The following is a 12,633-nucleotide window of genomic DNA, read 5'->3' as shown; positions in this document are numbered from 1 at the left end:
CTTCCCTCCAGAGTGTGTGGGATCCCAAGCCCCACTCTTTATTTATATAAAACATAGCTACTTGATCTGAATGAGAATGTTTGTTTCTTTGGTAATCCAAGGATGGAAGGCCTAAAAAGCACAATAAACTGCTCAATGTTCTAATCTAAATGATTGATATGCAGGGTCTTTTCACTTACAGACCATTGTCCCTGAATTTTGAGGCTTTTGAAGTGTGCCCCCCAGCCTTGGTTGGAAGCATCAGTTGTTACGGTAAGTAGTGGAGGTGGAAGCTGAAACGAAAATCCTTTTTGCAGGAAGGTGGATTGAATTCACCCTAGGAGAGAATTTTTGACAGAGCAATCAGCTTTGAAAGTGAATGGAGTTGTTGATTCCAGTGTTGTTTCAGGTGCCACTGTATGGGGAGTCTGGCATGCGGCACTAGCAAAAGCGATGCCATGTGTCCTAATAAGCATAGCATAGTTTGAGCTGGTAGGGAAAGAGATTGCCTTACTTGGTCTTCTAGTGTGATTCTGGCATGATGTCTTTTCTGAGATTGTGTCTAAAAGTGCTCCAATAACCATGAGCGATTGAACTGGAGTTAGCTTGGATTTCTTGAAGCTGATGATGAAACACAGGGTTTGTAAGGTATGCATTGTGGTGTGAATGGTGAGTAGTAGCCAATCGTCTAGGTAAGGAAACACTGTATGGGGCTGTTTTCGCAAATAAGCTGCTACCACAGCTAGGCCCTTTGTGAAGTGAACACCTGTGGTGCTGACGATAGGCCAAAGAGCAGGACCTTGTACTGCAAATGCATGTTGAGAAATGAAGCGTAGAAAGTGTGAAGGATGAATGGAAATATGAGTGGATGCAGTCTTGAGGTCTAGGACAGCTAACCAATTGTGTTTCAGTAAGGGAAATCATTCTGAACTTTTCCCTTTGGAGGCAGGCATTGAGAGATCTGAGATAAGGATTGGGCGGAATCTTTACATCTTCTTGGGAATGAGGAAAAACTTTGAATAAACCCTCTGATTTATTTGAAGAAATAAGTACCCTGGCTAGAGCATTGTTCAGCAGAAGAAAACTTCTACAAGTTGAGGGAGGTGCGGAGACAGAACTGTTGATGGTGGTGGCTTCAGAGAGGGTAGGATATGGGGGTAGGAAATTTAGTAAAGACCCCTGAGAAATGATGCAGAAGCCCTACTGATTGCTGTCCTGTCCTGCCAAGCTTTGCAAACTGAGTTAGCCACCTTCCCGCTGGCAAATGGTCAAAAACAAGGCGAAGGATTAAGCGCAGGTAGTTGAGATGCAGAAAGTTGTCTATGGTCTCTAGGATGTGTTTTGGCACATAAGGAGAAGGCTGTGCTTGTTGCAAGCTGGTCGTGTTGTAAGGAGCAAACTGTTGCTGAGGATAATACTGCTGAAAAAATTGTTGCTGATATGCTCTACATCAGACATGTCAAACTTTGGCCCATGGGCCAAATCTGGCCCGATGGACAATTACCAATTTGCACTGAAGCTGACTTGCTGGCAGAGGATCGCCGGTCAGCTGTAGTGATCCTAGCAGGCTGCCTTAGCCGCAGTAGCATGTTCCCTCTGCTGCGGTCCTGTATGTCAAAAGAGGGGGTGGGACCGTGGCAGAGGGAATGAGGCAGATGGCAGCCTGTTAGGATTGCTACAGCTGACCAGCGATCCTATGCAGGCTGCTTTAATGTCTGCCGGCAAGCCAAATTTTACTACACCACGGGTCTGGTTAAAAACACTTTTTGGGAAATTTGGAGTTTCCATCGTGTTGGGAAAATCGTACTAGTCTTGGCTGTGGCTCTCTTAGGCCCAATGATAGTTACAACATAAGAGATATATGAAGCAAGTGTGGAGGAGAACCTTAGACTGACCTGGCAGGGATTATGTTGATAGTTCCTCGATTTTATTAAAAATGTAATGAAAATTAAAAAAAAATTAAATTGGAGGCACATATGTGCGTAAGTGTAGGCATATGTGTTTTTTTTGGGGGGAATAGTACTATAAGAGCAGATTCAGAAATAATATCTCTGCAGGAACCTGATTTATTTCTTTTTCTTTGTTGATATCAACTGTAGGAACATTTCTTTGTCTCTGAGTATTAGTGGTAAGCAAAAGGTAGTTTCTGTTTTGTGATTGCAATATATCAGATTTGAAATGTCTATCCTGAGATGCTCTTAGATCAGGCTTTAACAGAGAGAGGAAAAGTTTCTTTGTTTACATGACGGAGCCGGTGTGGGGTTGGAGAGGTTGTAACCCTAGACTTCTACTAAGACTAAGGGCTCCTTTTATTAACGTGTCCATTTAGCGTACCTTAATAAAAGGACCCCTAAATATCTTAATAAAAAAATTTTGGCCCGTGACTTAGCTAAGGGCTCCTTTTACGAAGACGTGTTAGGGCTCTAATGTGTGGAATAGCGCACGCTAGCCGCTATCGCCTCCTCTTGAGCAGGCGGTAGTTTTTCAGCTAGGGTGTGCTAAAAATGCTAGCTCACTTTTATAAAAGGAGCCCTCAGTTTTAGATTTCAATCCCTTATGTGATTGAGTTTGACACCCTTGCTCTACATGAAGGACAGGACAGCACAGTTGTTGAGATTGATCTGAAGGATGTGCTGCCGAGGAATCCTTAAAGTACGAACCACTCTCTTAGCTTTTCTCCAACCAAGCTGTCATGATCTTCCCTGAGGTCTGACACCTTAGCCATGCTGTGTGTCTGGCTGCTGTCCTAGCTGCCATAGTATAAGCATTAGAATTGATTTTAATTAAGTGACGAGTACACTCTTGTAGTGTCACCATGAAGATTGGGAATGGCCTCAGGTGAGGCTGTAGCACTGAATGTTGAAAATGTAAGATTTCAAGCTGATCCTTGATGAAAGCATGGAACCGTGGTACACCTTACAGCCAGTAGAATCTAGGAGATGGAGGTGCATTACTATGAGAAAACCAAAAAAAACTCTGGAGTGATGATGTTCCTAAATGGACTTTATTTGAAAGTGTCAAAGTTCCACAGGTACACTGAAATCATCCACATAAATAAATTCATCCACAATTGTGTTTCCCATGTACTTACCTTTATAGGACCCCTGAAGAAGATTTTTTGTCGAAATGCAGACCGTGTTGGGTCCTGTATCCCTAGTGGACTATGTCCTTTCAGTGGATGAATTTATGTGGATGATTTCAGTGTACCTTTGGAACTTTGACACTTTCAAATAAAGTCCATTTAGAAATATCATCACTCCACAGCGTGTTTTTGGTTTTCTCTGGATTTTCTTCTTTGTGGATATTTCGGGGTCAATTCCTTTTGTTTTTTTGCTTGGTGCATTACTATGAGCTTTTGCTGCCTTGGGACTTCTTGGACGTCAGGACCACAGAATGGTGATGGACTTGAAGGTCATGACCAGGTACTGTCTGTATGTTATACTTCAGTTCAAGATGTTTAGAAGTTGTGGGGTCTTTTGCCAATCAGCTGGAAAGGAAATAATCTCCTTCACTGGAGTCTTACAGGATTGAATGATAGCTTAGAAATCCTTACTGGCTGTGGGGGGGGGGGGGGGGTGGCTTGATGCAGACTCAGAAGAGAAGATACCTTTTACAAGCATTTAGGATAGGAATGTTCCTCTGTTAGAACTGGCTGCAAAAGAGAGAGTGAAGGCTGGTTGAGGTCTGCAATAATAACATCCTTATGGTCTGACCAATCTCTGGGAGAGGCTGGTCCCTGAGCTGGAGAGGAGCATATGGGGTGCAAGGCCCCCACGTTGTCCTGCAGAACCTCTACTAGGTGATCTGATGGGGGGGGGAGGGGAGTTCTACACAGCTAGGAATAGTAGGACCAGGAGATGGTTGCAGTAAAGCAGCACTATCCTTCATAAACTTTTGTAAAAGGCAGAAGAATTTAGACACTGCCTGGAGATGCCTAGCTGTAGTGATGAGGGGGCTCCAGTTGCAGCCATCATTTAAAAACTAACCCTCTAGGACAGGCACGAAAATAAGTAATGCACGTGGGACTTTTGGTAATATAACCTACAAATTCCTTTATTTAAATAAGATAAATTTTTTTTTTTTACAGTAAACAGTCAATATGGCACTTAACTTTTTGCATCAGAAAGGAGTTTTCTTTCTCTTCCTCAGCACTGTTTGCCTCATTGTAACAGGTAAAGACAAGGCCCACTGTGCCACAGGCAGGGAGAAGAAAAGCAGGAGCCTAAAGCGCTTTGTGTTGTCTGTAGAGCCACACGTGGGTTTCAGAGTGGGCTTTACACAGACTGTCTTCCTTATCCTATGCTCATCCTCTCCATTACTGTAGGAGCTAAGGGAGCCATAAGCCTAGCACAGAGCAGCTGTGAGCTGGACAACCCTACTCCTTGCACAGGAGCTGCCCTATCAAGCTTCTTCACAGCAAGTGGTAATGTAACAGAAAACAGGTGAATAATCTGTCTATCCTTTCAGAGGCCAAGATCTGGATCCCCCCCCCCACCAGTATTTTCATCTGTAAGCTCGTTTGCTTAGAAAGTCAATATTAGAGGCAGTCACATGAAATACACTTCAATAAGGGTGTTTCCTCCCACCTAGACTTAATGCTTGGGACACACTCACTCATACTGGTTTTCAGGATATCTACAATGAATATGCATGAGAAATTTGCATACATTGATGCAGATATATCTATGTGTGGATATCCTGAACAAATGACCCTGTCTTAAGGCCTGGGTTGAGAAGCCAGAAAGTAGACATTAACCTTTTGTGTACTAGAACAGCTTTTAGCCTATGCTTATATCTTGATAAAAAGAGAAGGTACCCACTAGAAGTAGTGCCATTCAGGAGTATTTAAACTGTCCCACCATGAAAAAAAATAAAGTCCAGGGCCACTGGGATATAGTCTAATGTAAAGGAATTAAACAAAACCAGAAATAAATGCAGGCTTTGCCCGTTCTGTGGTGAGGAGGGAGTTCTGTTTGCAGCATCCCAGTCTCTTCTTTGGAACTACAGCACTATCTCCAGAAAAAACACTGCCACCCTTGTGTCTGTCAAGCCCTTGGTGGGCTGACTCCAGCACAGGTGATTGCTTTTAGCTACCTCCATCTGTTTCCTGCAGCAGGAAGTGCTATACTTTAGGCAGGGGGCTTACGGAAGGCACCCCAAGCATGGAAGCAGCGTGTGAAGGGGTGTGGCTCATTTCCCTTACGCACAAGTCTCAACTTGCGAGGGTGTTCAGCATCCTTTGCGCGCACGTGCTGCATGTAGACCTGTCGAAAGGCAAAAACAAGATAGATTACTCCCAGATAAATACAGATATATTCTGTTTAGGGTTTGTCTTACTACGACTGAGTGGAAGATACCCTGAGACTCCCTCCTCACATGTAGGTGCTGTAGTGCTGTTAGAACAGCCTGAAAAATGTAACCCTATGGACACAACAGTTGCCAATACATCCAATATGCAAAACTATCTATAATTGGCTAGACTGGACAAATCCTCAGGGAGACTGTTTGGCCCTGAAAAAATAGAAATATAAAGGGACATCAGTATGAGCTCTCGGAATGTAAACGAGGGATTTTTGAGCTCAGGCAGCAACTCATGGGTGACCAGCCCCATGGGCAAACCACGCAAATAAGTAAAGTGCTGAAAATCAGGGTCAAACAGTCCCTCCTGGGAAATTTAACTTAGGGCTGTATTAGCTCCCAAGAAACTGCCTTATAAATATAATAAAGTGCAAAGTATGATAAGGTGCAGCCTGAAGCCATGACAAACCTAGCCTAAGCACATTATGAAAATTAATCTCTTTTTGCCCTCATTTAAACTGAGAAACAAATTGTTTTAGATCTTGACAGGTAGTTTAGCCTTTGGCTGTAAATAATAAAAGATGCATTCACAATTACAATGCATTGTATTATTAGCTGCTTAGTTAACAAGTGAGCTATAAACGAGAAAGAAAGACATAAGTATCTCGTCTTGACTTTTGCAATGTTATTTACCTTGGTGTTAAAATTTGCCTCTACAGACTGCAATTAATTCAAAATACTGCTGCGAAATTGATTTTTGGGACACGTAAATTTGATCACGTGACGCCGTTGTGTCAGAGTCTCCATTGGCTCCCAGTTTGTTTTAGAGTTCAATTTAAGTGTGCCTGTGCTGTTTTTAAACTTTTATAAGGTATTTTTACTCCTCTCTTTCCTCTATCCTGGAATGTTTGTAGATTTTCTTTTGCAAGAAGTGATCAACAATTCAAATGATCTCTTCCTTCCAAAAAAGGGATTAAGGGAGTTAAGTTTTTCAGTCACTCTCTGATTTTTAAGCTCTCTCAACTGTGGAATGGCCTTCCACAATCTTTTTGCAAATCCTTAAAAGCTACTTTATTTGCTAAACACTTTGAAAATTAATGTTACCAAACTTAATCTTATTCTTTTCTGGTTTTTTATTCGATAACTTAACTATTCCTTGAATGATGACTCGGTATATAAAGTCAAGCATTAGATTAGATTAAAAACTGTGGAATGTGTTTACTCGGGTTCCTTTTGTCTAAAGAGCTGAAAGTGTTCAGTGTGACGCACATGTAATAACAGGGGAAAATCTTTTATTACTAAGTTCCGCCACACACTAGAAATAGCAGGACAGATATGCATTCAACATGTGCATGGATTGCTAGAGAAAGACTTCTACCTGACACGCCTTCAGGCTCAGCTTGATCTCAACTTGGCTGGTCTGTGTTCCAACCCACATGTAGACCTGCAGCACATAGAAATACAGTCAGACCAACAGCATTCGAGTCAGAATGAACAATGGGTGCAAAGAATTTGCAAGAGCACGTCACTGCGCTACAGCCTCTTGAGAATAAAGGCCATGCTCTGTGCAGAACTTGATACGTGAAAGCTTCAGCTCCAAAAGAACACCAGGATCAGGCTCTCTATGCCTCAGATACATTTCACTCTCCCATGCCAAAAATCTGAGGCCCTCAGCTGCCAGAAACTCTTGTATTATGAAGGGACCCAAGCAATGTGGGATCAGAGCATTGAAGGTGCAGGAGAGATAGGGGGGGGGGGGCTCACCTCTCGGCCATTATCTAGTAGCATGATGTCATCATCTGCCAGGTCATCCTGACAGAAATCGGAACACTTTTCAGAGACTGAGAAATAGCCCTTCTCATTGGAGCACCTGTATCACACAAGAACAGAGAGCATCAGAACAGATCCAGGTTCCCTCCTGCATACACTTCTCCATTCCCTCCCTCATCCCTGAGGATAGCTTGCACCTGTTCTGCATCTGGGATAGAGGTTTGTGTATGGTGGGGGCAGCAGAAGGAAGCTCCAAGAGGAGCACATGGTTGTCTGTCTTTCGGAGAGCTCAAAGCTTCTGCCAGTCTAATCACTCAGAATTTTCAGAAATGGGGGTGGGAGAAGCAAGTCGGATGTGGCATGGGAAAAAGCATAGGGGAGTAAACACGTCAGCAATTGTTATTTTTTAGGACGCTGAAGGCACAGAAGGGCATAATCAAAACTTTAAAATGTCTAAAAACCTGCCTAAGTCAGCACTTCTAAGATGCTGTGTGTCCAGAGCTCAAAGAGGCATTTTGGGAGGTGTGTTATGGGTGGGATTAAACATAGATGTCCTGAAGCAATAATCGAAGCTTTCCCAGGACAGCCTAGGTGGAATTTACACAAATTTAAATCGGGTCTAAGTACCCCAAAGGTAACCAAACTGACAAGATGACCACTGGAGGCTTTAAGGCAAGACCCCCCCACCCCAGGCTTCCAATCAGCTGAGCTGGTTTTGGGGAGTCCTGCTGGCTCAGTTGATGGGGGATTCCCCTGCCAGGATCAGCTGAACCAGCAGGGAGATCAGATTCCTCTCTCCCTCCCTTTAATCCCCCCCCCCGACAACCCCTGTACCTTTCTTCAGAATGTGGGATGCCCACTCCCTCCTGCTGGCGGGTCCACCTTCATAATGGCGGCCTTCCTCTTCCCAGTGCATCCTGGGTTGTACCGAGGAGAGGCTCAAGGCTCTGATAAGCCCAGGTGCCTATGATCCCTTCTATGGAAGGGGCCTTAAGTGCCTAGGCCAATCAGGGCCCCTTAGGCCCATCCCTGCACTGGAATCAGTTTACCTAAAGCCTGTTCCTTACCTGAACAGTCTGGAGTACTTCATGTAATCTGCATCTTCATCATATGGCTTCTGTCCTCCAATACCCACCCAGAAGAAGTTCTCAGGTTCCTCGCCCTCATTAATGACCTAAAAAGGTTATAGCCTTTAATACACGTGGCAATTGACTATCCACTCGCTCTGCACTTGAACCAGCTCGCTATACACCCTGTAACTTATACCAGTTCCTCAATCTTATTCAGCTGTACATACAATTTGCATTCAGTTTAACAAATGACTTTGTCCGGCCTAGCTGGTCAATCTATGTTTATGTCTCAATTCCATTTGCTTCTCAGCTGCCCATTAAGAAGTTTCATATTGTTTTGCCAGTGGGAACATTAGATCTACATTATTTGAATGTTCCAATCTGTGCTTTGTAGCAGGAGACTAATGCACGATTATCCCTGGACAAGCAGGCAGCATATTCTCACGTATGGATGACGTCACCGACGGAGCCCCGGTACGGACCACTTTAAAAGTGCATCACTACTTTAAGAATTCAAAAAGAGCGTGATAGCCCAAACCGCGCATGTGCGAGTGCCTTCCCTTCCGATGAGGGCACGCAGTCCTTCAGTTTCTTAGTTTCGACGGAGCTAAGAAGTCGCGTTTCAACGGCTGTTGAAAAATTTTCTTTTCGCTGCCTTCCCGCTCTTGTGGTTTTCTTTTTTTTTTTTTTAATTCTTTATTCATTTTAAAATCTTCCAGCAAGTGTACAGGAAAATATCATTAATAACAACAATATAACACTTGAAATTCTTGTGGTTTTCTGACTTTAGTCAGTTTTTTCTTTTCTTTCGTGTTTAGTTTAAAAAAAAACAACAACCCAAAACACTTTGTTTAATTATTTTTTTCTTTTACTATCGTCAGTTTGGTGTATCGTCGTCAGTGTATCAACCTGGTTTTAATCCAAATTTCCATGATTTTATATGGCGCAGAACAGGATTTACAGTATCCTGATGAAGGTATAGGCTGCCGAAACAGTCCTTGTTGGGTCCTTAGTACATCTATTCATCTGGATTTTGCTGCTTCATTTTTTATATATAGTTTTTAATAAAGTGATTTTATTTTGGACACATAAGAACATAAACTGTAATAAGCACAAACAACATCAACGCAGGTGGCATAAAGTGGTAAAAGGGGCCAAAAGAGACTACAAGGAAAAAATAGCCAAGGAGGCGAAAAACTTCAAGTCGTTTCTTCGATATATTAAGGGGAAACGACCCGCGAAGGATGCGGTGGGACTGTTGGATGACCATGGAATAAAGGGAGTGCTACAGGAGGACAAAGCAATCTCCGACAAACTGAACACATTTTTTGCGTCTGTATTTACCGAAGAGGATATACACAGCATACTGGAACCCATCAGGCTATATGCTGGAAACGAAGATGGGAAACTGACAGGGTTGACGATCATCCTAACATAAGAACATAAGCAATGCCTCTGCTGGGTCAGACCTGAGGTCCATCGTGCCCAGCAGTCCGCTCACGCGGCGGCCCAACAGGTCCAGGACCTGAGCAGTAATCCTCTATTTATACCCTTCTATTCCCTTTTCCAGCAGGAAAATGTCCAATCCTCTCTTAAATCCCAGTACTGTATTCTGCCCTATAACGTCCTCTGGAAGCGCATTCCAAGTGTCCACCACACGTTGGGTAAAGAAGAACTTCCTGGCATTTGTATTGAATCTGTCCCCTTTCAACTTTTCCGAATGGCCTCTTGTTCTTTTATTTTTTGAAAGTTTGAAGAATCTGTCCCTCTCTACTCTCTCTATGCCCCTCATGATCTTATAAGTCTCTATCATATCCCCTCTAAGTCTCCTCTTCTCCAGGGAAAAGAGACCCAGTTTCTCCAATCTCTCAGCGTATGAAAGGTTTTCCATCCCTTTTATCAGACGTGTCGCTCTTCTCTGAACTCTCTCGAGTAACGCCATATCCTTCTTAAGATATGGCGACCAAAACTGGACACAGTATTCCAGGTGTGGGCGCACCATCGCCCGATACAGCGGCAGGATAACTTCTTTCGTCCTGGCTGTAATACCCTTCTTGATTATACCTAGCATTCTATTCGCTCTCTTAGCGGCTGCTGCGCACTGTGCAGTCGGCTTCATTGACCTGTCCACCATTACCCCCAAGTCCCTCTCTTGGGTACTCTCATTCAATAACATCCCTCCCATCGTATAGTTGTACCTTGGGTTTTTGCTTCCCACATGCAATACTTTACATTTCTCAACGTTGAACTTCATTTGCCATTTTGTCACCCATTCTCCTAGTTTGTTCAAGTCCCTTTGCAATTCCTCACAGTCCTCTTTAGTCCGAGCTTCCCTAAATAGTTTGGTGTCATCTGCAAATTTTATTATCTCACACTTCGTCCCTGTTTCTAGATCATTTATGAATATATTAAATAACAGCGGCCCGAGCACTGAGCCCTGCGGAACACCACTCGTGACCCTCCTCCAGTCAGAGTAGTGTCCCTTCAACCCTACCCTTTGTTTCCTACCTGCCAACCAGTTTCTGATCCATCTATGTACGTCTCCGTCCACCCCATGGTTCTTCAGTTTCCGGAGTAATCGTTCATGGGGCACCTTATCAAAGGCTTTTTGGAAATCAAGGTATATGATGTCTATGGGGTCACCTCTGTCCATCTGTTTGTTAATTCCTTCAAAGAAGTGTAGTAAGTTGGTTAGGCACGATCTCCCCTTGCAGAAACCATGTTGGCTGGTTATCAGAAGTTTGTTTCTTTCCAAGTGATCATCGATGTTTTCTTTTATCAGTGCTTCCGCCATTTTTCCGGGAACCGAGGTCAGACTCACCGGTCTGTAGTTTCCCGGGTCACCTCTTGATCCCTTTTTAAAGATGGGCGTGGTGTTGGCCGTCTTCCAATCCTCCGGGATCACGCCTGTTTTCAGGGATAGATTGCATATTTGCTGCAGTAGTTCTGCTATCTCCTCCTTTAGTTCCTTCAGAACCCTTGGATGGATTCCGTCCGGACCTGGAGATTTGTCTATTTTTAGTTTATCTATCTGCCTGCGCACATCTTCAAGGCTCACTTCCATGAATGTTAATTTTTCTGCTTGATTTCCATTGAAGAATTGCTCAGGTTCCGGTATGTTGGTTGTGTCTTCGTTTGTAAATACAGACGAAAAGAACATGTTCAGTCTTTCCGCGACTTCTTTCTCCTCCTTCACTACTCCCTTCCTGACTCCATCATTCAGCGGTCCCACCTCCTCCCTAGCTGGCTGTTTCCCTTTAACATATCTGAAGAACGGTTTGAAATTACGAGTCTCCCTGGCTAACTTCTCTTCATACTCTCTTGGCTTTTCGAACCACACGGTGACATTCCTTTTGATACTTCCTGTGCTCTATCCAGTTTCCTTCAGTTTTGTCCTTTTTCCATCTCCTGAATGAATTTTTCTTATTACTTATCGCTTCCTTCACTATTTTAGTCATCCATATTGGGTCCTTTATTCGACTCTTTTTGCTCCCCTTTCTGAATCTGGGGATGTACAGATTTTGCGCCTCGCTCACCGTGTCCTTGAAAAAAGACCAGGCATGTTCTACCATCCTCCATTTCTTGGAAGTGTTCCTAAGTTTCTTCCTTACCATTTTCCTCATTGCTTCATAGTTTCCTTTTCTGAAGTTGAAAGTTGTCGCCATGGTTCTCTTTCCTTTTGGTATTCCTGCTTCAACCTTGAACTTGATCATGTTTTGGTCACTGTTTCCCAACGGTCCCACTATTTCCACTTCCTTTGCAGGTCCCATTAACCCATTTAGGATTAGATCCAAAGTGGCATTTCCTCTCGTCGGTTCTCTAACAAGCTGCTCCATGAAGCAATCTTGTGTAACCTCCAGGAATTCTGTTTCCCTAGCGCATTTTGAGTTTCCAAGACTCCAGTCTATCCCGGGGTAGTTGAAATCTCCCATAGTAACTGTGCAACTATTTTTGCATTCTTGTTTCATCTCTGCTTCCATGTCCCCCATTTTGTTTCCTAGGCTCCTTGCATTAGTATATATGCAGTTTAGATCCTGGCATTTAAGTGTCTTCATTTCCTTTCCCTGTGTTTCGGTCTTTAGTGTCTTCTCCTTTGGTACACTCCTTCTAACCTCTTCTTCTGGGTTAGTCGACTCCTGTAATTTGTCCTTTGTTTCTTCCGAGCCTTGCATTCCCTTAGTATCATCACGTGATACCTTCTTCCGAATCATCGACGCTTGGTCGACTGTCGGCTTTCCCCTTCCTCTTAGTTTAAAGCCTGTTCTATTCCTCTCTTGTTCTATTCCTCCTCTGTTTGATAGAAGTCTTGTTCCCGCCGTGCTCAGGTGCAGTCCATCTCTCCTGTAGAGCTTGCTCTTGCCCCAGAACGTTGTCCAGTTCCTCACGAAGTGGAATCCTTCTTCCTCACACCATTTCCTCATCCACGCATTTATTGATTGTAGTTCCTCCTGCCTTTTCACATCTGCCCTCGGTACCGGTAGGATCTCTGAGAACGCTATCTTCTGGGTCCTCATCT

The 12,633-nt window shown here is 43.6% G+C and overlaps 1 protein-coding gene across 1 annotated transcript in view; it reads right to left on the bottom strand.

Annotated features, from left to right (window-relative positions):
* Positions 1-4,005: 4,005 nt before the first annotated feature.
* Positions 4,006-12,633, bottom strand: part of FLII (FLII actin remodeling protein) — a 69,626-nt gene continuing 60,998 nt past the window's right edge. Inside the window, exons 27-30 of the mRNA XM_033963658.1 lie at positions 8,115-8,221; positions 7,042-7,147; positions 6,656-6,721; positions 4,006-5,243 (exon numbers count right to left, since the gene is read on the bottom strand). Coding sequence (XP_033819549.1) covers positions 5,109-5,243; positions 6,656-6,721; positions 7,042-7,147; positions 8,115-8,221 — 414 coding nt within the window. The 3' untranslated portion in view covers positions 4,006-5,108. The remainder of the gene's footprint in view (positions 5,244-6,655; positions 6,722-7,041; positions 7,148-8,114; positions 8,222-12,633) is intronic.

This window comes from Geotrypetes seraphini, chromosome 11 (genome assembly GCF_902459505.1).
Source record: "Geotrypetes seraphini chromosome 11, aGeoSer1.1, whole genome shotgun sequence".
NCBI lineage: Eukaryota > Metazoa > Chordata > Amphibia > Gymnophiona > Dermophiidae > Geotrypetes > Geotrypetes seraphini.
Note: the sequence above shows the minus strand (reverse complement) of the source record. Positions and strands in the feature narration are given on the sequence as shown.